The sequence below is a fragment of the Lissotriton vulgaris genome, chromosome 11, assembly GCF_964263255.1.
Source record: "Lissotriton vulgaris chromosome 11, aLisVul1.2, whole genome shotgun sequence".
NCBI lineage: Eukaryota > Metazoa > Chordata > Amphibia > Caudata > Salamandridae > Lissotriton > Lissotriton vulgaris.
In genome coordinates, this window is record NC_141699.1 from 147,416,959 (window position 1) to 147,443,516 (window position 26,558).

The following is a 26,558-nucleotide window of genomic DNA, read 5'->3' on the forward strand; positions in this document are numbered from 1 at the left end:
GATGGTTGTTTTCTACTGTGAATCATGAGCGCCAAGTCAGTAGGTGTACAGATTGAGAGGAAGGGTAGATGAAAAAAACAATACATTTCCTATTTAAGTGCAGATCTCCAGTTCTTTATGTTATTCTACAATGCAAGCATTTTCAGCTAACGCAATTGCACTGTATACTGCAGATGCCTTCTGGACTTTAAAATCAATTGGCATTCAATTAGTCAAATAAATGTGGAAAAATACCAATTGCAGTTTCATGTATACAGAAAACACAAAATAAAAACGGATACTGAAAAAATGAGCAAAAAATAAATATGGATAAATACAGACGGAAATGTCAAAAAAATAAATATCATAAAACCGGGAGCCCTAATTATAGGTTGTCTCCCCTATCCTGGTTGCACCAAGGAACACATAAGATACATACAAAATGCTAACAGAGCAAGGCGCCACACTTCCTGACACATCACAAACCCTACCTCTTAGACAAACGTTTCCTTGGACGTTTCCTTCACTTGCACCGGAGTCGGTAGGGAAATTAAAATCCCCTGCTTATCTATTCTCAAATGTTTGCTTGGAAGCAATACTCTCAGTTTGAAGTGGATAAGCTGTTCTGTTAAGAGTTCTCGTTGTCCCATTATAAAGCAAGGCACTACCAAGAAATGACACTAGTTAATGTCAGACTAGGACATAAAATAGGCCTTAAAATAAAAGCAGCCTCTATTAGTGATTTGGTGAGAAAAAAGTGGCCCACGTTTGCAATTTGGGATAATTTTGAACGTGTAAAGACACACTGTGTAAGTGTTCAGCACTGTATAAAAGAATGAATGGATTTGAACTTACTGCAGGGAATGTTTGTTTAATATCAAGGAAAACAACAGTATAAAACCGACCACACAACTGGCCCACAAATAGCCAAAATACATCGGCCCACACACTGGCCTTGCCGCCAGAGAACAGCCATTTTCGCTTGTCGGATGATTCAAAATCACAACCGACGGACAACAGTCCTTCGGATTTAAATAAGGTTGGCACAACTGTTTAACAGAAAAAGTGAAGTTTATCTTTGTAAGGACAGGTTAGCAGCTAGTGGATTAGCCCACGGGTTAGTGCATGGAAAAGGAAAGAATGCAAAGTAACCTTACCCAGCTGCCCAGGCCGCCGGGGAAGTTCATCAGACACAAGGCCCTCAGCTGCTCGGTGAAGGCTCCGTAGGCCGTCACCGCGGCCGCCATCTTCAGGCATAGGGCGGCCGCACGCCCCCAGGTGAGATCGTGAAGGTCGGTCGGGCCTCTGTGACAGCCTCGAAGAGTTTGTAAATAAAGAAGCGGGCGCCGAGTGGTGCCAGGAGGAGATCCGAGGCGTCTCGCGGTTGCTAGGAGACAACAAGGCAGCGTCGGTCAGGCCTTCCCGCCAGTCACAGACGTGGCCTGGCACCTGCACTGAAACTGAAGGCAACAGCGTTGACACGTTCAAACAAGCTTTTGCAATGCAATAGGTCTCGCATTAGGAAAGTTTGAGCTATTGGTCTTGTAAATGACACATTTGTTATTTATGTGTTGGTTTAGAAAATCGCAAAATTAATAGCTTTGTTAATTACAACGCCAATAGTTTTAAGTTTCGCAAATGTGACACCTATAGCATTTGTAATGCAACATGTGTTGTATTTACGTGACTTAAATGTATTGATATTACAAATAATAATGCCTTTATTTTTTTTAAATTATTAATACTTAAATAAAAGCTATTGTAATTTACAATGGCAATAGCTTAAACTTTTGTAAATAACTTTTGTGAAGATTATGTTCAGTGTATTTTATTGTGACGAAAATCCAAGAACAGAAGTGAAATATTAACATCTTTTTGTGACCTTTGTAATAAAGCTTGAAACATTGAGAGAACATATTTGAACCAGTTGTTGTTGAATGGTTGCACAGATTGATGCTGTGGTGGCGCTGAGGGATGTTGTGGTGGCGACGAGTGATGCTGTGCTGATGCGATAGAGTGAGTGCGATAGATAGAGTGAGGGTGATAGATAGAGGGAGGGAGGCCGATAGATAGAGGGAGGGCAATAGATAGATAGAGGGAGGGCGATAGATAGAGGGAGGGCGATACATAGATAGAGTGAGGGCGATAGATAGCTAGAGTGAGGGCGATAGATAGCTAGAGTGAGGGCGATAGATGGATAGATAGAGTGAGGGCAATAGATGGATAGATAGAGTGAGGGCAATAGCAAGTGAGGGCGATAGATAGAGTGAGGGTGACAGATAGAGTGAGGGCGACAGATCGATAGAGTGAGGGCGTTAAATAGATAGAGTGAGGGCGATAGATAGAGTGAGGTGGCTTTGTGGTGGACGTGGTGGTGGACGTGGTGGTGGACGTGGTGGTGGACATGGTGGTGGTGGACATGGTGGTGGTGGACATGGTGGTGGTGGATGTGGTGGTGGTGGATGTGGTGATGGTGGTAGGTGTGGTGGTGGTGGACATGGTGGTGGTGGATGTGGTGGTGGAGGTGGACGTGGTGGAGGTGGGTGTGGTGGTGGTGGACATGGTGTTGGTGGACGTAGTGGTGGTGGATGTGGACGTGGTGGTCATGGACATGTTGGTGGATGTGGTGATGGTTGTGGTGGTGGTGGTAGTGGTGGTGGACATGGTGGTGGGTGCTGGACGTGGTGGGTGTGGTGGACGTGGTGGTGGTGGACGTAGTGGTGGTGGACGTGGTGGTGGTGGATGTAGTGGTTGGTGGATGTAGTGGTGGTGGAGGTGGTGGGGTGGTGTAGGTGGTGATTGTGGACTTGGTGGTGGTGGACGTGGTGGTGGTGGCTGTGGAGGTGGATGTGGTGGTGTTGGTGGTGGACACGGTGGTGGTGGACGCGGTGGTGGTGGACGTGGTGGTGGTGGACGTGGTGGTGGTGGACGTGGTAGTGGTGGTGGTGGACATGGTGGTGGTGATAGTGGTGGACGTGGTGGTGGTGCACATGGTGGTAGTGGATGTAGTGGTAGTGGATGTGGTGGTGGTGGTGGTGGTGGACATGGTGGTGGTGGACACGGTGGTGATGACCATGGACATGGTTGACGTGGTGGTGATGGGTGTGGTGGTAGACCTGGTGGTGGTGGACGTGGTGGAGGTGGACGTGGTGGTGGTGGACGTGGTGGTGGTGGACGTAGTGGTGGTGGACGTAGTGGTGGTAGATGTGGTAGATGTGGTGGAGGTGGTGATTGTGGACGTGGTGGTGGTGGTGGAGGTGGATGTGGTGGTGGACATGGTGGTCGCGGTGGTGGTGGATGCGGTGGTGGTGAATGTGGTGGTGCCTAATGTTCAGAGGGTACTGGGCCCTTCACGCAACAATAGTTGTGTTTACACAACAGAGCTGCCGGTTGCTCCGTCAGTTGTTGTCAAGAAGTGTTTGGGTTTAGAAACCGGGTCTGCGGCACTTAGGAAATAATTCTTCTGCAGTAGAAATGTACCTTTAGACATTTTTTCGATTTTTCATTTAGCACAACACCAGTTTTGGGAAGTCTGTAATCTTTATAAAGAGTTTTAGTAAGCTCAAGAAACATGGATATGTGCAAAGTTTCGCAATTTACTCCTCAGCTCAGTGTACCTCCTGGGTGTGAAAGAATCTTACATTACAGCTGCTTGTCCTGAATGTGTTTTGTGCGCGATGGTCAACTTTCTCTGATTTTAGCATTGTACCACTTGGTCTGTGTGTGTGAGGAGATGCAGCACTGCTACTGCTGATTGTAAAGGACTCCCTAAACGTGTGTGTATACACAGAAGGCTGTCAGTAAAAATATCAATTGCAAAACTATTGTGTTCAAACATATATTTAAACAAATAGAAGATTATACTGCAATTAATAAACAAGTATTTTCCACACCAAGACAGACTTACCAGACTTGGAAACAGCGCTGTTCTTTCCGTTGACTGTGGACTGCTCCTACTCAACAATGTTCACTCCAAATCCTGCCCTGTTCCACCTATGCCACGCAATGTTGGTTGCCCAAGAACGTCGAGAAGCTCCCAGGCCTCTAGCCCCTGTGCTGCCCCTCACTCTTCGACCCTTGTCTACAGCAGCCCAGCTCCAGAAGGAGGGGTTTCACACGGACAGACAGCGAAACTGAAACCGGGCTGTGGCCTGAACCCTAGCAGTCCATCACGAAAAGAGGTAGTTCAAGACCCATTGTTAAGGACAATTGCGCATGGCTGCACAGAAGTGGGCAAGGACAAGTATCTTTAAGGCATACGTCGAACAAATTGTACTCATTTGCGGTTAAGCCACCTGACCCAAATGCCAATGTGATTAAACTCAGGACTATTCTAAAGCCTGTACACGCAGCAAACTTGGCCTGAAAAAGGGGGGGTAAGGGTAAAAGCTACAATGTGGGCAGACTAAAACTAATTCCACCAATCTGAATGAGGTAGCCTCCTTCACAGTGTGTGTTATCTGCAACATTTGGCGGATTTAAAAAGTTTTTTCTTGTAATCTAAAGATACAAGCTCTACCTTTTCTTGCTAGCCACTGAGAATCATATTTGAAAACGATTGCTTTTGAAATAGCCATTTCTAGTTAAATAGATTTTTCAGACATTCGGTTTTAGTTCAGACTGTCAATGAGGATCGTTTCTGCCACAACACGGACATTGGTTTTAGGATCCATAAAATCAGGGTGGTCACAGTACGCCTCTGCGTGCCGCCATGCGATGCAATGAGGTGTCAGCGTTTTTACAAGGTTAACAGTGAATCCCAAAATATCTTACATTGCTGCTTAAAGAATTTGCTGATGCTTTCCTGTCTGCTCAGTAATCATGCAAAGGTTTACGTTTGCATCTGCTCTCGATTTACCCCATTTTACTTCAACTTTTAAAGACAGCGAGCATCTGTCCCTTAAATATGGAGGTCAGAGAGGGGCAATAGTTGCCCAGGTGTTAGGGGGTCACTGTAAAATGACACACTAATAAATGCCATGGGAACTGGGAACAACGGGTGCGTTCCATGTGTTAAATTGATCAACGGTGTGTAGAGGATGCGCAGGTCAACACATATCTCAGCAAGCACTCAGCGCTATGCATATTTAAAGACAGCTGTCTGGGAGAATATGTAGGCCTTTCTAACCCAAGCTCTTCCTAATAAACAAGACGAACAACAACCACAAATCCAATACTGAGAACTGGATTGCTGATCCGTGTTGTAAAACCAAAAGTTAGTTACACCGTTCTTGGCCCTTTATTGACCAACTACCGAGATCAAGCCGAGTCAGAAAACATCTGGCCCACAATGTGTAGAAATTATTAATGAGATTGGGTGAATACTTTCCGTCTCCGGGGACAGAGGGCGTGTGTTCATTCTCGTTTGCTGTTCCTACGCGGTTGCTTTGGATGAAATGTGGTAATACCGCATTCTAGTATTAAATTACTGTTTTTATTCCCCCAGCAGTAGATAGGGGTAACTGTTCCGTGCATAAATACATTTAAAAACAAACATTGTAGGCATAATTATCAAGGATTAATCACCATATACGTGTAGGAAAAATCACTAACCTACAAGCGGAGATTTATACATCGCTAGAAATCTGCCTGAGCAATAGATGTGCCTAGATCCTAGAAGCGGACAAAGATGGGAAGCTGAAAGCAAGGGGATTCATTTACAAAGTTCTATGCTCCAGACACCTCGTTGGCCAGTTTCCCCAGAGACAAGATAACAGATGTCTTGCATCACCAATTGTAGACCAAAGAAGAGATTCTGCAATTATATAATCCCATTACTCCGTTGTGCAGACTGAATGACCTCGATTTCCTGCCATACCCGTACTGTGAAAATAGCTTATTAATTTTAGGAAAACGTTAATTTCTTGGGTATTAAATCCAATTTCCGCATGCCTCGTGGAAAGACTTCTCTAATATTTAACTAACCAACCCCATTATCTGGCTGCTTGGGGACTTTAGCAACTGTTTTACGAAAAATGTTTGAACACTCGAATATCTTTTACCCTCGCTCCAAATCTCGCAGTACATCTAAACTTAATTGCACAACCCGCAGCATTCAGTATAACGTTGTCTTACCACCGGATGGATGTTTATTCTGAGTTCATCACGGAATAGTACACTGCATAACCTATTTGAGCGCTTGGCCTTTCCTTCCTGCCTTGAAGGCTGAACGCTTTTCGACCACTGAGTTCCTCTGCAGTTCCCACACTAATGAAAACAAGCACTGGGCAGAGAGTATTAGGGCTGCGAGGAGATGTGGGAGGGCGGGGGCTGCCCGCGCATGTGCGCCATGCGGCATTCATAACTTTCGTTATGAGGAGCGAGCCCGGAGGCAAAGTGAAGTGCGGGAGCCGAAGTCCCGGGTCCCAGGAGGGGGCCCGGGTGAAGAGCAGCGGATAGCACGGCGGGGCTCCCATGCCTAAGGGGAGAGCCCCGTGTCGTGCTGGCAAAGGAGCTGGAGTGCAGAGATGATGCCAGCGCAGCGACAAGAGCCTGGTGAGGTAAGATGGGGGGGTGCGCGTGTGAGCGTGTGTGTGTATGCAGTGTGTGTGTGTGCATGCGTGTGTGTGCCTGCCTGCGTGTGTGTGTGTGTATGTATGTGTATGTGTGTGTGTATGTGTGTGTGTGAGTGTGGCTGTGTGTATGTGTGCACGCGCGACTGAGAGAGGCATGGCTGACTTCCTGGGAATCTGAGATAGGATATGTGCATGGCGCCGGCCTGGGCGTGCGCGCCCACGAGGTGCAATCGACGCGCGTGGCCGATCCCTGTCTCAGATTCACAGGAGACTGACAACAATAGTTGTCGAGCTAGATGCATGCTTCGCATGCGCACTCTAGCTCGACCTAAAAACATGCGAATCCTGCTCCAAGCCGTCCTTTGATAGGCTTCCGGGCACTAGACGATGAGTTTAGAACTCAGGACGTGTTCAAAAAGCTAGATGACAATGTTTGATTATTTTTATACAATGTTCATTTGCAGTTCCTTTTGACTTATTCACAAACGTAAGGTAAACTTTTTGACCCTTTCAGATTTACTCCATAAAAGAAGAAAGCTGAGAGTTCTCTTTAACAGTGACGTCTGTCTTTCCACCCCCTCCTTGATGTACTGGAACCTGCAACTCCTCCAGCGCCTTGAGACCCTTACGGGTGAGTAGTCTCGCTAAACAAACCCATGATTGATTGATTGAATGATTGATTAATTGATTGAATGACTGAGCTCTGTTCTGTGCTTTACTTGACATTGTACAGTCGTGGCATTAAACTAAACTTTCTTGCACTGCCTGGGCGCTTTGCACTGCCGTTTCTTTCACACTTTGCGTTAATTATATAGTGGAACATGTCTGAAGTCACTCTTTAAGATTACCCTATAGGTCATTCCGACCCTGCTCAGAAGTTAATCATGTAAGTAGTAACAGTCAATACCTTACTGTTCAGCCAGCACTTTTACTTGAAAGTATATTAGTCAGGACACATAGTTGAATTGTGCACATGAAACACAGCGGACACAATAATGCCCACAGTTATCCTGTGGGAGTAACACTGTGGTAGGGAGTCAGCCAGCCCTGACTTAGGCTGCGCCCATAGGTAAAGCTATCATAAAGACAGCGTGAAATATAGTAAATTGCCCTGGCGGGTTGGTAGGTTATGTTCTCCCAACAATTCACTAGGATTGTAGCTAGCCTCCCAACATGGAAACAGAGTGGTTACATATAAAACCTCTTTGGGGTAGCAAGCGCTATGTAAATGCAAACCTTTTTACCTCTTCTACCCCTCCGCTATCCTTCTCAATCTAAATAACTGACTAACCTATCCGCCACTCATATTAATTTCATATTTCACTATACTAATTCACCACCAACACTGTATGGGTTCCGGAGTAGCGTGCTGCTCGGGAAAAAAGCGCTTCAACGCCTCGTCAGGTGTAGTAAGTGCTATATTAATGCAATACAATACAATGTACATTCCATTCATAATTGTCACAATGCTTGTTGTTTCCCCCGCAATGCCTCAATGGTTCCTATCATTAAGAAGTCCAATAAATGCTTTTCCTCCTTTGTCCAGTCTGAGACTGGAGATGCACACCACCACCTGACATGTGGAGAGAGTGTCCACACTCTGCCCCGGCCTGAATGAGCCTGGAGATGGCTCTATTCCCTGGCACGCCGCTCCACATCTGGAAAGGAGGTGCTATGCATACATGAAATGAAGAAACCCCTTTGAGTCACACCACTGACGTTGTCAAGAGTAGAGCTGTTAATGTTGTTGCAATCCTGCTCAGCACTAATGCGTCACAGACTCATTGTGGTGTGTCCATCTTCACCGTGGATTTTGCTGAACGCTTTGCGCAGTTTTTTACTGATTGGTCAGGGAAAAATGTCCAATTGTCCACACACAAGCAAAGATTCAGCGAGCAAGTTAACTCTTCCCCAGGAAACAATGCAGTGGGAACAAGGGTCTCAAAGCCTGAATAAATGACCTGGCGGTGCAGATCCTTCCCTGGCTACAGCAGGCCAACTTTAGTTCTTCCTGCAAGCTCCTTATGGCCTCCTCTTCTAGTCAGCTTTGCCTTCAAGCAAAGACACTGCCAGCACCCATCCTCAGCAGTCTGATGATGCGTGCTGGAAGTGCTGGAGGGGCTCCTACCCTCGAGCTGTTTCAAGGCAGCTTTTTTAATAGGATGCAGAATTCCTAGGTTCCTGTTACTGAATCTGGTAAGTAGATTTGGCAGTCAGTGAGCCAAACCCTAGAGCTCAGAAGTCTTCCTGGTTTCTAGTGTTGTGGGCCACCTGCACTGGTACAACTGGAAGTTTCAGGTTCATAACTATATTCAGTTTGTAGACCGAGATTGTGGATTCCAGAATTTTAGATCTATGAGTGACATAGTTCAGGAAGTTCTCACCCACGTTTTTGCATATTTTTCCCAGACTGGTAAAACTATAGACTTTGTCCTCTACTGTTAGCAAGAAGGAGTGGGGAGGCGGGGAGGGTCCATTCAGGAGGTCTGAAAGCAAAGGCACAAAAGAGGAGGAGGCTTCCTCACTCAGCTACCTTCAAAGCTCCCGGAAGTAACTCCTTTGCTGAAGGATGGAGCAGGAAGGGATTAGGAATGTCTCAGAACGTCAGAGGAGCCCCCTGTTTTGTATCCTTCAGCTCCTAGAGTCAGGTTCATTTCAGAGTCCCTCAAGATTGCTTTGGAGGAACCTTCCAATTCACACTGCATGCTTTCTCCAACCCATTTTATAAACTATTGGCACATAGGAGCTCCAAAATGTAATTTCTATTCTGCAAATGTCAGGCCTAGCACAAATGCTTCACACTCTCCCAGGTACACATGTGATCAACGAAAAGGGCAGCAAGACAAAATGTCCTCATCTTCGGTGCCTCAGCCCCTCACTGCTCTCCACTGTCAGTCCTTCGCAGCACAGTGAGCTGAAAATAGTACTGCTACGAAAAGCAGGGAAGCGCATGGTGTGCCCCTCAGGGCCATAGAGTCCTATTCTGGGTCGCAAACCTTTTCCATGCAGGCCCTCAGTGTGCATACATGATTGCCATGTGCACTGGGACCAAGAAGATCACAAATAACCAGATAATCAACCTTGGAAACTCAGGTCAGGGCCACCCCTCTGGCAAATCATGTAGGGGACTTTTCCCTCTTAAAAGATGCTACTTTCAGACCTGAATGAATGGGACCTGCTTCACCATTGGCAGAGCATGGCCATGGGATTGCCAAATTCAGCAGCAAAGCTCATCTGCATTCCAATGCTGTAACCGTGCCTTGATCCCCATGCTTATCCCCAATCCTTCCAAAGTGAGTGATCACCAGAGCCATACATGTATGCACAGTTTTACACCTACCAGACTACCACTGTTATATCAGCCATGCTGTTTTATACTGCAGTTATAGGGTATTCCTATGTGCAACCTTTGTCATCTGCAAGAGCCAAAGCCTCATTTTCATGTTGGCACCTGTTAGTATAAACGTAATGGAATTTCTAGACATTGTACAATTATTTGCTCAATAACTTTGTGACAGTGAATCTACGTTGGTCAGTTTCATGATTATCAGCTCAATATCAATCAAAATCAATTATATAGATTGAACTCCTTTGGTTTTTGTCAGAAATCATAGCCCAGACTTCGATTAGGCTGAATGTGATTTTCTTTATTTAACAGAGCAACTTCATGCTCTCCTTTCACAGCCACCTGCCACTTAAGGGGTCTGTGATCTGTCTGGACTACAAACCTCATACTGAACAAGTAAGATCTGATCCCTTGAAAGGCCTACACTTTGGCAAAGCACTCCTTTTCAACTTCAGCCCTGTTATGCTCCGTAGGCAGCAATTAGATGACTGCCGAAAATGCCTTGCTGTGTTGTGTCTTCAAACCCACTGTTCAATAGCGCCATGAAGCCCATGGGCGTACGTGCGCTGAATAAATAAACAATTAACATAACATAACAGCAACCTAAGACTGATGGAGGAAACAGGATAAATCATAGTATATCTCTTAACGCTTATGATGTGACAAGGTGGGTGCCTTTTGTTCTCCCAATGGCATTGGCGTTAAGGGTGCGAGCTGGCTCCCTGTTAGGATGATGCTGGAACAAAATGCCAGTGGGAGAACAAAAGGCACCCACCTTGTCACATCATAAGAGTTTAAGAGATAAACTATGATTTAGAGGTAGTTTTTTGACCTTTCCAACCTCTGTATGTACGAGACAGACCTGCACTGTAAGAATGGCAGATGTAGCTGTCCATGTGAGTAATTAAGCAAGGACCCATTGAAGTGGCACTAATAAGCAACTATTTTAATAACATTAGCATAAGAAAATACGGATTAAAAAAAGCAAGGTTCTAAATTGATACCTTGCAGCCTGTATACAGCTCCTTGAAGCCATTTCAGAAATCACGGAAATATACTGTAAGGTCCTATATCAAAGACAGAGATGTTAGGACGGGGGGCTTGAATGAGGGGTCAGCCGGTGCCCGGTTGATTGTGGATGTGCAGCAGACGCTTTAACCCTCGGTGCTATTGTATGATGAGTCAAACTTGTGATTAGGCCGCTCACTACTCTCTAGAGAAAGTGCAGGAACCACCAGAGTTGTCTTACTGCTACTACAGCCCAGAGTTTGCGCAGTGCACAGAGATCTCGTCCGCAGGTGCCTTCACACAGTGATACAGTTTAAATGCAGTCCGTTTGCGCTCAATTATGTAAGGCAGAACAGAATTAATGTTCTATGTGTCTGTTGCCGTTTTTGCAGCATACAAATGTAATAAAAAAAATAGATTTGCAAGTTGTCCGTCAGATCCCACTTCTCTTGAAACGTCCCCTCCACCTTGGAACTCCACCCTTGGGTCGGACTGGGACAGTAAATAGGCCCAGACACCAAAGTAAAAGTGTACCTCATTAGTAAATTAGATAGCGAAAACAAATGCCATCCGTTATTGCATATAGGGCAGTTTTTCAATGTATGGAAGGTAGGGTGGATTTAAGCTTGCTGCAGTCAATGTTTGTGGTAATCGCTGGAAAATCAACAGTAAAAACTGTCCCAGCTGGCCACAAAACAGGCCCAGAAACAGCCAAAACAGGAGCCTACTCACTGACTTGTCAGACCAGCCCTCTCAATGATGTGTGAGAGCAGCCCCTTGGCACTGCCTGATTGCCCAATATGCCAGTCTGACCTTGCTCCACCCCTTTTCTGGGGGCCACGTATTAACCCCTTCACCACGGGGGTAATTCCCCTGCTATGCTGTTGGGAGGGGGGTTGCGCACAGCGCCCCAGTGCTCGTGACGAGCTCAGCTCGTCACACAGCACGGTGGCTCTGTGCTCATGACGAGCTGAGCTCGTCACGGCCACACCAGTTTCCTCAGAATGTTCAGCACAGCGAGAGAATTATCCCCGTGTGCGAGCGTTGCAGCCGTTATGACGAGATCAGCTCATCATGAGCACGCATGAGGTTAACTCCTTAATATAGGTGAGCATGTCGTTCAGTCAGATTTACAGCACAAGTTAGCCTTGCAGTTACAGGCGAATGTATGATATTACTTAGCATACCATTACTCAGTAGGTATTTACTTAGAAGTTTTTACTTCGCAAATACCATTACTACGCATGATTTTAGTGCGCATGATTTGACTTCGCAAATATACACAAATTCATAAAAGATGCTTTTACTTCACAGTTAATTATTAAGCATACAATTACAACGCGTTATTGGTACTTTAAAACAAAAAAATTATCGTAATAGTAACCGATCCGTGGCACGCACTCTGATCCCTCAAAATACCCCATGCACCCCAAAACCCTGACCCCTAAAAATACCCCAGCACCCCAAAACCTTAATAGCACCCTGAACCCTAAAAATACCCCTACACCCCAAAACCCTATCCCACCCTGCCCCCTAAAAATATCCCAGCACCCCAAAACCTAAACGCACCCAGAATCCCCAAAATACCCCAGCATTCTAAAACCTTACATGCACCCTGAACCCTAAAAATACCCCTTGCACCCCTTAACATTCCTCAGTACCCCAAAACCTAAAAGCACCCTGAACCCTAAAATTACCCCCTACACTCCAAAGCCCTAACCTACCCTGACCCCCAAAATACCCCAGCACCCCAAAACCTTAAACGCACCCTGAACCCTCAAAATACCCCATGCACCCCAAAACCCTAACCCACCCTGACCTCTAAAAATACCCCAGAACCTCAAAACCTAAAAGCACCCTGAACCCTAAAATTACCCCCCTACACTCCAAAACCCTAACCTACCCTGACCCCTAAAATTACCCCAGCACCCCAAAACCTAAACGCAACTTAATTTGCACAGTAACTCTATTATGCCTACTAAGTGCATGCTAAGTAATGGAACATGCGTAGTAAATGCTTGCTAAGTAATGGCATCTGGGAACTAAAATATGCTAAGTAATGGTAATACGAAGTAATGACCGGTAGTAAGGGTAGAATACCATTACAGGCATCAAGAGAACCACAGATCTATCCCAGCATGGATTCAGGAGGGGACATAGCACCAAGTCTGCCCTCACCATAGTGCTTGATAACATCCGCACGCGTGTAGATGGGGGACAGACCTCCCTCCTGATCCTCTTAGACCTCACGGCTGCCTTCGATACCCTTTTTCCCTCAGTATTAACATCTCGACTGAGGGAGATCGGGGTTCGGGGGCGGCCCTGGGGCTCCTTTCCTCTTTTCTTGATCATAGAGAGCAAAGGGTGATGCTGGGTCAGTTTCTATCTCCATCCCTGTCTGTGCAATGTGGGGTCCCTCAAGGGTCGGCGCTTAGTCCCACCCTTTTTAACATTTATGTGACCCCCCTTGCCAGACTTATTAGATCTTTTGGGATGGAGGTAGTCTCCTATGCGGATGACACCCAGATCCTCGTCTCTCTCTCCCAGTCAGTTACGTCAACTGCCGCCAATTTTAGATCTTGTATGGAGGCAGTCGGCCAATGGATGATTCACAATTCATTGAAACTGAATGGGGAGAAGACTGAGGGGATGGTGTTTGGAGGAAAGGAAGAGATCTGGTCAGCTGAGTGGTGGCCGGATTCACTGGGTGCCTGTCCTGATCCTACTTCCTCAGCCAAAAACCTTGGGGTTATGATCGATCCTATCCTTAGTATGTGCCAACAGGTCAACAGGACTGTATCGACCTGTTGGGGTATCATCCATATACTAAGGAAAATCAGGCACTATCTCTCTTTGCAGGCAAGAAAGCAACTTGCCGTTGCCCTTTTGGGCTCTCGTCTGGACTATTGCAATGCGCTGTATGCCGGACTGAATAAAAGTCAGCTACAGCGCTTGCAGGTGGTCCAGAACGCAGCAGCCAGATTCGTTTTGGATCTACCCCGACGTGCCTCTGCCACCTCTGCCCGGAAGCAGCTTCATTGGCTTCCTGTTGTGGACCGTATCCTTTTTAAGACCATGTGTATGGTCTACAAGGCTTTAGCTAAAAATAGCCCTACTGGCATTGGATCTATTTTGTCCCAATACAATCCTGGCAGGAACCTTCGCTCCTCAAACAGACTCCTTCTCTCTGTTCCGCGTATCCGGAAAACCAGATGGGGGGGTAAAGCTTTTTCCAATCTGGCCCCAAAGTGGTGGAATGCTCTCCCTCTTGAACTAAGATCTCTCCCCACTTTACAATCTTTTAGATCTGCCCTGAAGACCCATCTTTTTGTACGCGCGTACCTGTAGTGGTGCTTTGCATTTTTGATCTTTTTTGATAGGCGCCTTGACACCTTCGGGTTTAGTTTGCGCGATACAAATTGCATAATAAATAAATAAATACAGATAATATGTCCACCTGTAAATGACACCCAGAGAATCGATTACGTCAGCACAGCCGCCTACATTGCAGGGCGTTCAATGGGCAGGTGCTGGGAAACTGCACTTCGTTTATTTAAAGGGGGTGCACAGGTACTGTGGTATGGTGAGCACCTGTACTTTTATACTTTGATGCCAAACCATGCTGCAAGGAGTTTTTAGATATCAGCATGGCACAGGGTGAAACATTTAGAGAACTACAGCGTTACCAGGGTAGCTGGACACAGCGTTAGAGACACCAGCATGCCCTGTTATGAGACACCGTGAAGCACATCCCCGCGTGCACTGCCCCGGGACTGTTCACTGTTTGCACAACAAACACACACTAACAGAAGGGAGGTTACCAAGAACCCTGGCGACGGCACCACCTCTCTACACAAAATATTGGGGTAGCATATCTTAAATGCACCAGTCTTTCAGTTGGTGTTGTTTTTAAGCCTGTAGAAGTATTTTAGACTTTTACCCCCAGTTTCAGTGCTATAAACATCCGGCCATGGCTGCGGGCTCCCGGCCTAACCTGTGTTTCCAAGGCCATGGCTGCGGGCTCCCAGCCTAACCCGTGGGTCCAAGGCCATGGCTGCGGGCTGCCAGTCTTGGCTTCACCCATGGGTCCAAGGCGGCGAGAGGCGCTGGTGGGCCCTGTACACAAGTCCTGAGGAGGACCTCCCTGTGGAGCCCCTCTCCAAGCTACAGAGTGTACGAGGAAGTCGGAGGAGGGGTACCATCCATCCACCCCTCCCTAAACCCATGCACTCACTGTGTTAACCTTACAGGAATGTAACATGGAGGGAGGAGTTTTTTGACAAGGGGGGAGGAGTGTTTTACCAGGGGAGAGGAAGCAAGCTTTGCTAAGCTTGGAGATAGAGATATCTCGCATAGAGTGGGGTGCTGTTGAGAGGGGAGAATGCGACTGAGGGAGAGACGGTACCTCTGGAAGAGGGATATACCGATAAAATACAGGTCATGCATGCAGTAAGAGAAACTCAATCAAGAAAATAGTGCTTACAAGACTAAATAACATGTACTGTGTAATAACTGAAGTAAAAGGGCCAGTCGCCATGGAAGGTTACAAATGAAGACAAGGCGGTACTAAGGAGGGCCTAACAAACCTATTTACGAATCAGAAGTCGGCATTTTGAAGGACAATGACACAAGCCATATAGATGGAGAGTGGGCGGGGCTTCTATTCCAGTACAGCAAGTCTCGCAGAGCAGAGCATGCACGCTGAGTCTAGGCTCGACCTAAAAAGGGCTACCACATCAAAGAGATCAATGTACATTTTGCCAAAAGGGTTCATAATAATTACAACAGATGTTAAAGAAATGGGGAGGTTCTCTTGAAATGGACAAATTATTTAACTTCATTATAATTCAGATAATACATTTTACATAACAAATGGTAATCTTGAATATCAACCCATTGTTGAGGACACCACTTGTGAACTATCAACAGTTTGTGACACAAATTGGGCCCATGAGCTAATTAGATGCAATAGTGCAAAAGGTTCCTTGTTTACATCTCATATTGATTACCAGACCTGTGGGTTATCTCCTTTATATCAAAGCTCATTTCAACAGGCACAGTACTGCATACTCAGCATGGGTTCATCCTACATCCAATATACAAGAATGGAGAACGATCTGACCCTGCCAACTTCTGACATATTGCCAACTACTGACATATTGCACTTTTAGATGTAAAGGCAAAAGCTTATGCCTGTTCCTTTTAATGGAACCTGAAGACAAATATTTGGACTAGACAGAGTTCAGATCAAAATGCAGCACAATCAATATTGTTCTTGCCTTTGTTTATAAGGTACACAATTCCAAATATCCTTATGTATCCCCACTGTTTGCTTGTTTTGTAGACCTTAGTCCTGAGTTTGATGTAGGGGACCATCAGATATTATTTCCTAAATTGACCAAATGGAGTATGCCTACTTCCCTGTTTCTGTTAAAAGCCATCATTGCATTACACACTGACATGTGGGTCAGAGTAAAGGTCAGCAACAGCTTTAAAGTTTCAGATTATATATACGCACACACACACACACAAATGTGCGCGCGTGCACACACACAAATTGAACAGTGGTGTGCCTTGCCCCCCTTCTTTATTTTTACTCTGCTGACTTTGGTGATGCACTTCATATAGCCAGGTAATTTCCCCCCAAAAATTCGAATTCTTCAATACACCGGTGATCTTATTAAAATGTATATGTTATACAAGAGAATTATAAAAGGCCATACTCATTGTAAGTACATATGATATAAGCACTAGAAAAAAGGGGCAGGACTAGTGTCTTATGACAGAAACATTGAACTAATGACAAAACAATGGAATTCCATTTTGCACTATTTTGCTCCATTTGTAATATGGAATGCTCTATCTTTGGAATCAAAACAAAGCAATTTGTTTTTGCCTCAAACGCAACCCCTCCTTTCTGCACGATGCATTATATGCAAACAAAGAAAAAGCATGAAATGAGTTTTGTCCCTCGTTAGAATAACTGCGCCGCAAAATTTGTATGGAGCAAATAACCATTTGTTCCATTACCTAACAGACAGAAGCAACAATTGATATACATGGGCCTCCATTCTCCTCTTGTTCACAAAAATTGAAGGACACACATCTATTATCTCCCTAGCCTCGGCCTCGGGTCCACATTTTGTGAATTTGGATAAATCACTTAATCACCCCGTTTCTAAACACAACAAACATGTGCCTAATTATTTTTCTGGTGTACCTCTCTTTCCCCTGTGGAACTCCTGAATAGGTGCAGTGCTGCAGCAGGGATATTTGCGATTCATGCAGGCAAAAAAAGCCCCCTATCAACCCAGGAGACCTTGTAGCCCACCGTTTATGGAATACTTGAGGGGTTGAAATTTAAATCAAGTATTGACATGTTTGGGCCCTTTAAAATACACAAAATATCTGTGCACTTCCATGGGTGACATGGATAGGAGACACGTACCGTACAACATTACCTCTTAATTTGTGCAAATTTCTTGTCCTCGGTTCTCAGTGTAAACACACCTGCATGCCTCTCTACCCTCACCAAGTGGCTCTAAATCCTGTTGCTACGGACAGTGTACTGCTACCCTTTCAGGAAATTTTCGCACTCTTTAAATATTCCCAATAAAATAAAAGGAGCCATTTGGCACAATCTAAAGAGGGACATTTGACACATGCTAAAGAGCCAAATTCGACACAATCTAAAAAGCCATATTTGGCACAATCTAAAGAGGCACATTCTAAAGAGGTACATTCAGCTCAACCTAAAAAGGCATATTTTGCACCTTCTAAAGAAGCACATACAGCAAATTTTAAGGAGGCACATTCGGCACAATCTAAAGAGGCACATTCGGCACAATCTAAAGAGGTACATTCAGCACAATATTAAGATCCTCATTTGGCACAATCTCAAGAAGCAGATTTGGCACATTCTAAATAGACATATTCATCACAATATAAATGGGCACATGTGGCACATTCGAAAGAGCCACATTCAGCACAATTTAAAGAGGCACATTCAGCACTATCTAAAGAGCCACATTTAGCACAATCTAATGAGCCACATTTGGCACAATCTAAAAAAATACTTTTGGCAAATTCTAAAGAGGCACATTTGGTTCATTCTCAAGAGGCACATTTGGCATATTCTACAGAGGCACATTTGGAATATTCTTAAACTGCATATTTGGAACATTCTAAAGTTTCATATTTGGAACAGTCTAAAGAGGCACATTCAGCGCATTTGAAAGAGGCACATTTGGCACATTCTACATAGGTCCATTATTCAAACTCTAAAGAGGCACATTCATCACATTCCTAAGGAGCACAATCGGCACATTCTAAACCGGTATATTCAGCATACTCTTAAGAGGCACATTTGGGCCAATCCAAAGATGCACATTCAGCACACTCTAAATATGAACATTCAGCACATTCTTAAGAGGCACATTTGGCAAAATATAAAGAAGCACATTTAAATAGTTACATGTGGCACATTCTAAAGAGCCACATTTGGCACATTCTAAAGAGGCACATTCTGCACAATGTAGAGAGGCACATTCAGCACAATATAAACAGCCACTTTTGGCAAAATTTCAAGAGGCAGATTTGGCACATTATGAACAGGCATATTCATCACAATATAAAGGGGCACATGTGGCACATTCTAAAGAGCCACAATCAGCACATTCTATAGTGGCACATTCAGCACAATCTAAGGAGCACATTCTGCACATTCTAAAGAGGCACATTTGGCACCTTCTAAAGAGCCACAATCAGCACATTCTAAAGAGGCACATTTGGCACAATCTAAAGAGGCAGATTCGGCACAATCTATAGAGCCACATTCAGCACATTCTTAAGAGGCACATTCGGCACAATCTAAAGAGGCATATTCAGAACAATCTGAAGATCTACATTCGGCACATTCTAAAGATTCACATTCTGCACATTCTAAACAGGTACATTCAGCATATTCTAAAGAGGTACATTTTGCCACATTCTAAAGAGGCACATTCGGCACAATCTAATAAGGCACATTCGGCTCATTCTAAAGAGGCACATTCAGTATAATCTAAAGAGGCACATTTTGCTCATTCTAAAGATGCACATTCGGTACATTCAAAGGAGGCACCTTCCGCACAGTCTAAAGAGGCACCTTGGGCACAATCTAAAGAGCCACATTCTGCATATTCGAAAAAGGTACATTTGGCACATTATAAAGAGGTACATTCGGCACATTCTAAAGAGGCACATTCAGCACAATATAAAGCGGCACATTCGGCACATTCTAAAGAGCCACATTCAGCACAATCTAAAGAGGAACGTTGAGCACAATATAAAGAGCCACATTTGGCACAATCTAACGAGCCACATTTGGCACATTCTAAAGAGCCACTTTTGGCACAATCTAAGGAGTCACTTTCGGCACATTCTAAAAAGCCACATTTGGAACATTCTAAAGAGGTACATTTGGTACATTCTCATAGGGCACATTTGGCATATTCTACAGAGGCACATTCAGAACATTCTAAAACAGCACATTTGTAACATTGCCATATTTGGAACAATCTAAAGAGGCACATTCAGCGCATTTGAAAGAAGCACATTCAGCACATTCTAAAAAAGCACAATCGGCACATTCTAAACAGAAATATTTGTTATAGTCTAAAGAGGCACATTTGGGCCAATCTAAAGATGCACATTCGGCACAGTCCAAATAGGAACATTCAGCACATTCTTAAGAGGCACATTTGGCACAATCTAAAGAGGCACATTTGGCACAATCTAAAGAGGCACATTTGGCACATTTATTATTTACATTCAGCACATTCTAAATAGTCACATTCATCACATTCCAAAGAGGCACATTCAGCACAATCTAAAGAGCACATTCGGCACAATCTAAAAAGCCACATTTGGCACAAACTAAAGAGGCACATTCAGCAAATTCTAAAGGGGCACATTCAGCACAATATAAAGAGATACATTCGGCACATTCTAAAGAGGCACATTCCGCACAATCTAAAGAGGCACATTCAGCACAATATAAAGAGCCACATTCAGCACAATCTCAAGAGGTAGAGTTGGCACATTCTAAATAGGCATATTCATCACAATATAAAGGGGCACATGTGGCGCATTCTAATGAGCCACATTCAGTACAGTCTAAAGAGGTGCATTCAGCACAATCTACAGAGCCACATTTGGCACATTCTAACAAGCCACATTCAACAAAATCTAAAGAGCCACTTTTGGCACATTCTAAAGAGGCACATTTGGTACATTTTCATGAGGCACATTAGGCGTATTCTACAGAGGCACATTTGGAACATTCTAAAACGGCATATTCGGAACACTCTAAAGTAGAATATTTGGAGCCGAAAGAGGCACATTTGGGACATTCTAAAGAGGCACCTTCAGCCTAAACTAATGAGGCACATTCAGCACATTCTAAAGAGGCACATTCATCACATGCTTAAGAGGCAAATGTAGCACATTCAAGAGGAACATTCAGTACATTATAAAGAGGTACATTCGGCACATTCTAAAGAGGTATATCTGGCACATTTGGCACAATATAAATAGGCACATTTGGCACATTTAATTACTTACATTCAGCACATTCTAAATAGTCACATTCAGCACATTCTAAAGAGGCACATTCAGCACAATCGAAAGAGACACATTCAGTACAATCGAAAGAGACACATTTGGTATAATCTGGAGAGGTACATTCTGCACAATCTAAGGAGGCAAATTCGGCCCAATCTAAAGAGACACATTCGGTACATTCCAAAGAGGCACAATCACCACATTCTAAAGAGGCACATTCAGCACAATCTAAAGAGGCACATTCGGCACAATATAAAGAGCAACATTTGGCACAATCTAACAAGCCACATTCAGCACAATCTAAAGAGCCACATTTGCCACATTCTAAAGAGGCACATTTGGTACATTCTCAAGGGGCGCATTTGTCATATTCTACAGAGACACATTTAGAACATTCTAAAACGGCACATTTGGAATATTCTAAAGTCGCATATTTGGAACAATCTAAAGAGGCACATTAATCGCATTTGAAAGAGGCGCATTCAGCACATTCTAAATTGGTCCATTTGTCACACTCTAAAGAGGCACATTCATCACATTCTAAGAAGCACAATCCGCACATTCTAAACAGGTATATTCGAAACAGTCTAAAGAGGCACATTTGGGACAATTTAAAGATGCACATTCGACACAGTCTAAATTGGAATATTCGGCATATTCCCAAGAGGCACATTTGGCACAATCTAAAGAGGCATATTTGGCACAATCTAAATAGTCACATTCAGCACATTCTAAATAATCATTTTAGGCACAATGTAAAGAAGCATTTTCAGCACAATCTACAGAGAAACATTAGGCATAATCTTAAGAGGCACATTCGGCACATTCTAAAGAGGCATATTCAGAACAATCTAAAGAGGCACCTTTGGCTCATTCTGCACAATCTAAAGACCCACATTCGGCACAATCTAAAGAGCCATGTTTGGCACATTCTAAAGAGGCACATTTGGTACATTCTCAAGAGGCACATTCAGCATATTCTATAGAGGCACTTTCTGATAATTCTAAATGGCTGTTTTGGAACATTCTAAAGTGGCATATTTGTATCAATCTAAAGAGGCACATTCGGCGCATTTGAAAGAGGCACATTCAACACTTTCTAAAGAGGCTCATTCAACATATTCTAAAGAGGCACATCAGGCATATTGTAAACAGGTCCATTCATCACACTCTACAGAGGCACAGTAATCACATTCTAAAGAAGCACATTTGGCACATTCTAATGATGCACGTTTGGCACAATCTAAATAGGCACATTCTAAAGAGACACATTTGGCACAATCTAAAGAGCCACTTTCAGCACAATCTAAAGAGGCACATTGGCACATTCTAATGACGTCCATTTGGCACAATCAAAAGAGGCAAATTCGGCACAATCTAAAAGGCCAAATGCAGCACATTCTAAAAAGGCAAATTCGGCACAATGTCAAGAGGCACTTTCTGCACATTCTAAAGAGCCACATTCAGCACATTCTAAAGAGGTACATTTGGCACATTCTAAAGAGGCACATTCTGCACATTCTAAAGAGGCATATTTGTCACAATCTAAAGAGGCACATTCAACACATTTTAAAGAGCCACATTCGGCAAATTCTATAGAGCCATATTTGGCACATTCTAAAGAGGCAAATTTGGCACAACCTAAAAGGCCAAATTCAGCACATTCTAAATAGGCAAATTCGGCACAATGTCAAGAGGCACTTTTGGTACATTCTAAAGAGCCACATTCAGCACATTCTAAAGAGGTACATTTGGCACATTCTAAAGAGGCACATTCTGCACATTCTATAGAGTCATATTTGACACAATCTAAAGAGGCATATTCAACACCTTTTAAAGAGCCCCATTCAGTACATTCTAAAGAGGTACATTTGGCACAATCTAAAGAGCCACATTTTGCACATTCTAAAGAGGTACATTCTGCATATTCTAAAGAGGCACATTCAGCACATTCTAAAGAGGCACATTTGGCACAATCTAAATAGGTACATTCAGTACAATCTAAATAGCCACATTTGGCACAATATGAAGTGGCACATGTTGCACAATCTAAAGAGGCACATTCAGCACATTCCATAGAGCCACAGTCAGCACATTCTAAAGAGGTACATTCAGTACAATCTAAATAGCCACATTCAGCACATTTAAATGAGTCACATTAAGCACAATTTCAAGAGGCATATTGGGCACATTCTAATTAGGCACATTCATCACAATATAAAGGGGAACATGTGGCACATTCTAAAGAACCACATTCAGCACATTCTAAAGAGGAATATTTGGCACAATCTCAAGAGCCACATTCGGCACATTCTAAAGAGGCACATTCGGCACATTGTAAAGAGGCACATTTAGCACACTCTAAAGAGGCATATCCGGCACAATCTAAAGAGCCACATGTGGCACAATCTAAAGAGCCACATGTGGCACAATATCAAGAGCCACTTTCACCACATTCTAAAAAAGCACATTCTAAATAGCAACATTTGGCACATTAAATGAGACACATTCGGCACAATATCAAGAGGCATATTTGGCACATTCTAAAGAGGCACACTCATCACAATATAAAGGGGAACATGAGGCACATTCTAAAGAGACACACTCAGCACATTTGAAAGAGGCACATTCGGCACAGTCTAAAGAGGTACATTCAGCTCAATCTAAAGATCCACATTCGGCACATTGTAAAGAAGCACATTTGGCACATTCTGAAGGAGTTACATTTGGCACAATCTAAAGAGCCACATTCAGCACATTCAAAAGAGCCACAATCAGCACTTTCTGAAGTAGTACATTTGGCACAATATAAAGAGGCACATTTGGCACATTCTAAAGAGCCACATTTGGCACTGTCTAAAGAGCTACATTTGGCACATTATATAGAGGTACATTCAGCACATTCTAAAGAGCACATTCAGCATAATCTAACAAGGCTCATTTTGGGCACAATCTGAGGAGGCACATTTAACACATTCTAAATAGCCATATTTGGCACATTCTAAAGAGGCACATTCAGCACAATTTAAAGAGGCACATTTGGCACATTGTAAAGAGCCATATTCGGCACATTCTAAAGAGGCACATTCGGCACAATCTGAAAAAGCACATCAGCACTTTATAAAGAGCCAAATTCAGCACAATCTAAAGAGGCACATTTGGCACATTCTAAAGAGGCACATTTGGCACATTCTAAAGAGGCAAATTCAGCACATTCTAAGGAGGAACATTCAGCACATTCTAAAGAGGCGCATTTGGCACAATCTATAGAGGTACATTCGGCACTATCTAAAGATCCACATTCGGCACATTGTAAAGAGGCAAATTCAGCACATTCTAAAGAGGAACATTCAGCACATTCTAAAGAGACGCATATGGCACAATCTAAAGAGGCACATTTGGCACAATCCAAAGAGGCAAATTCAGCACATTCTAAAGAGGAATATTCAGCACATTCTAAAGAGGCGCATTTGGCGTAATCTAAAGAGGCACATTCGGCACTATCTATAGATCCACATTCGGCACATTGTAAAGAGGCACATTTGGCACATTCTAAAGTGGCACATTTGGCACAATCTAAAGAGCCACATTCAGCACAGTCTAAAGAGGTACATTAGACACATTATAAAGAGGTACATTCAACACATTTAAAGAGCACATTCTGCACAATCTAATGAGGCGCATTTTGACACTTTCTAAATAGTCATATTTGGCACATTCTAAAGAGGCAGATTCAGCACATTCTAAAGAGCCATATTTGGCACATTCTAAAGAGTCACATTCAGCACGATCTAAAGAGACACATTCAGCACATTCTAAAGAGCCTAATTTAGCACAATCTAAAGAACCACATTTGGCACATTATAAATAGGCACATTCTGCACATTAACAAATGCACATTTAACACAATATCAAGAGGCACATTTGGCACATTCTAAAGAGCCTCATTTGGCACAATCTAAAGAGCCTCATTCAGCAGAATCTAAACAGGCACATTGAACACATTCTCAAGAGGCACATTTGCCACAATATATAGAGGCACAATCTAAAGAGTCACATTTGGCACATTCTAAAGAGTCATTTTCGGCACATTCTAAACTGGCATATTCTGTTCAATCTAAAGAGGTACATTCGGCACATTCTAAAGAGCCATATTTGGCACATTCTAAAGAGGCACATTCGGGAGAATCTAAATAGGCACATTCAGCACATTCTAAAGAGGCACATTTGGTAGAATTTATAGAGGGATAATCAACAAACTATAAAGAGGAACATGTGCATATTCTAAAGAGGCACACGTGGCATATTCTAAAGAGGCTTATTCTTCACATTCTAAAGAGCAAAATTTGGCACATTTTCAAGAGTAACATTCAGCACATTCTAAAGAGGCACCTTTGGCACAATCTAAAGAGCCACATTCCGCACAATCTAAAGAGGCACATTCAGCCCAGTCTGAAGTGGCACATTTGGCACAATATAAAGAGGCACATTTGTCATATTCTAAAGGGGCACATTCCGCACATTCTAAAGAGGCAGAGTTACTAATAACTAAATCATTTAATATTCAGACCCATGAAACTAAACCAACAGGTCCACACTGTTCAAAGTGTCAATATTCACTTTCTTTGGCAGCAAGCATTTTAATTGCCTATCCAAATGCTCTATACACATACAAAATTTGTATTTACAGAAATACCATCAAAAACATACTTAATGAAAACCTCTAAACCACAGAGACACCCACAACCACCCAATGCATCCCTTCATTCATTCCCTCAATCATTCAAAACATACAATACATTCAACCCTCACACTATGTACAGTCTCACCGGGTCAGGCCAGACCTGACTGCTATAACTTAAAGATGGCCACGTCCCAGGGAGGCCTACTACACAACAGAGGTCAAACAACCAGACAATGAAACTTCAATCTCACAATGTCACGCACTCAAATCAAAAAGTCTACAATGTACAACAATTATTTACAGTGCACTAGTGGACGACCTAATTAACAACTAGGTTTGTTTGACAAAAAACCAACAAAAAAGGTTGAACCCAACAGGTTAAAGGGTTCTCATCAGGACCACAGATTCTAAAATAAAGAGAGAAACACATACTCTTATTTAGTTGGAAAGCATCTATATCTCATGGATCAAGAAACACCAACCGCGGTGCATGCAGCCTACCGTAGTCATGTGGCAGACCAAATCTGCTATCTCAGGAATGAAGCAATAAGGGAGTGTCTAAAAAAGAACAGATTGACAACAAGACAGTCTTACAAAAATTGGTCTTGTGAAAATTCATCCTATCTAGTCACAAAACAAGTAGTGTTGGTTTGCTGTTGCAAGGACTTACAGAGAGGGGTCTCCCGCGAGTCTTTCCACATGTATTTGAACTTTCGAGTTGCTGAAATAAATTCCAAATCACCTGCCAAACAAGGACAAGCGTCTTTAATGCTGGGTCATGCTCCAATCAAAAAAGGCGCATACTTGTATGACAGCACCATGGCTTACCTTATCAATGGATATCCCCAGAGTGTGTCGAACGATCTTCGATTGCTGTGTTCAATTATATATTTCACCAATACTGTAAAGAAACCACAGCATTTTTAAGCTGCGTGTTATTTGTAGAGAGTCCATTGAAATATTAATTAAAAATTGGATAGCAGCAATCACCTGAATATTCCGACTTCGGAGCATTCGTGAAACCGCCTGCCCTCCTAACACAACTTTACCGTCTGACGCGGTGCATTGCAAGGCTTTCTGGGATATCACGGGTGGCTGGGAATTGGAGTTTTAGGAAGCCTTTCTCTTTAAGCTAAACTTTATTGACAGCTTCAGCAACAAGCACATATCCTTAAGTGATAGTACACCGTAGTAACACGCCTGCCATTTATTGCCACCTTATGCCGAAGTCAGAAAACTGATCAAATCTCGCAACATGTGGAACCCCCGCTATTGCGCAACTCATTATTACGATTATTAGAACCGCTGTGACAACAACTATGTAACGAGAACGACAGAGATGCGTCGCAAGGCTTTCTGGGATACCACGGGCAGCTGGGCATTGAAGTTTTTGAAGCCTTTTTCTTTTTACAAGCTGAACTTT

The 26,558-nt window shown here is 43.5% G+C and overlaps 1 protein-coding gene across 4 annotated transcripts in view; it reads right to left on the reverse strand.

Moving 5' to 3' along the window:
* The window catches only part of LRRC43 (leucine rich repeat containing 43), a 344,921-nt gene extending 318,642 nt beyond the window's left edge, over positions 1–26,279 (reverse strand). The window contains exon 1 of one of the 4 annotated variants that reach the window (XM_086942972.1): positions 26,126–26,279. In XM_086942972.1, coding sequence (XP_086799098.1) covers positions 26,126–26,149 — 24 coding nt within the window. In that variant the 5' untranslated portion in view covers positions 26,150–26,279. Of the gene's footprint in view, positions 1–1,136; positions 1,323–26,125 lie in introns of those variants that run through there. The other 3 variants (XM_086942971.1, XM_086942973.1, XM_086942970.1) reach the window with 3 other exon arrangements.
* Positions 26,280–26,558: the final 279 nt, after the last annotated feature.